Source organism: Penaeus monodon, chromosome 19 (genome assembly GCF_015228065.2).
Source record: "Penaeus monodon isolate SGIC_2016 chromosome 19, NSTDA_Pmon_1, whole genome shotgun sequence".
Classification (NCBI taxonomy): Eukaryota; Metazoa; Arthropoda; class Malacostraca; order Decapoda; family Penaeidae; genus Penaeus; species Penaeus monodon.
The window spans coordinates 3,368,380-3,368,664 of NC_051404.1; the positions used below are offsets into that span (position 1 = coordinate 3,368,380).

General features: G+C 35.4%; 1 protein-coding gene across 1 annotated transcript in view; it reads right to left on the reverse strand.

Annotated features, from left to right (window-relative positions):
* Positions 1-285, reverse strand: part of LOC119584975 (steroid receptor RNA activator 1-like) — a 7,548-nt gene that overhangs the window by 2,225 nt on the left and 5,038 nt on the right. Inside the window, exon 4 of the mRNA XM_037933571.1 lies at positions 104-212. Coding sequence (XP_037789499.1) covers positions 104-212 — 109 coding nt within the window. The remainder of the gene's footprint in view (positions 1-103; positions 213-285) is intronic.

The window sequence follows — 285 nt, forward strand, 5'->3', positions numbered from 1 at the left end:
TACGAATCATTACTTTATTCTTTCTTATAAAATAGCAAAAGGCCACACTAATTATTCCAAGGCTGTCAGTCATACAGAACACAAACAAACAAAACAGCTTTACCTCTTGCAAGCAACAACATCCGTCTCTGCACAATAGGGTCGAGTTCACCTTCAATCCACATTTTCTTCATCATCTCAAGCCGTTTGGTGATGTCGTCTAAAATACTTTTCTTTTTGAGATATAATGAAATATAAATTAGACACTCATCTGAAGATCATGCACAAATAAAAACACAGCAACCC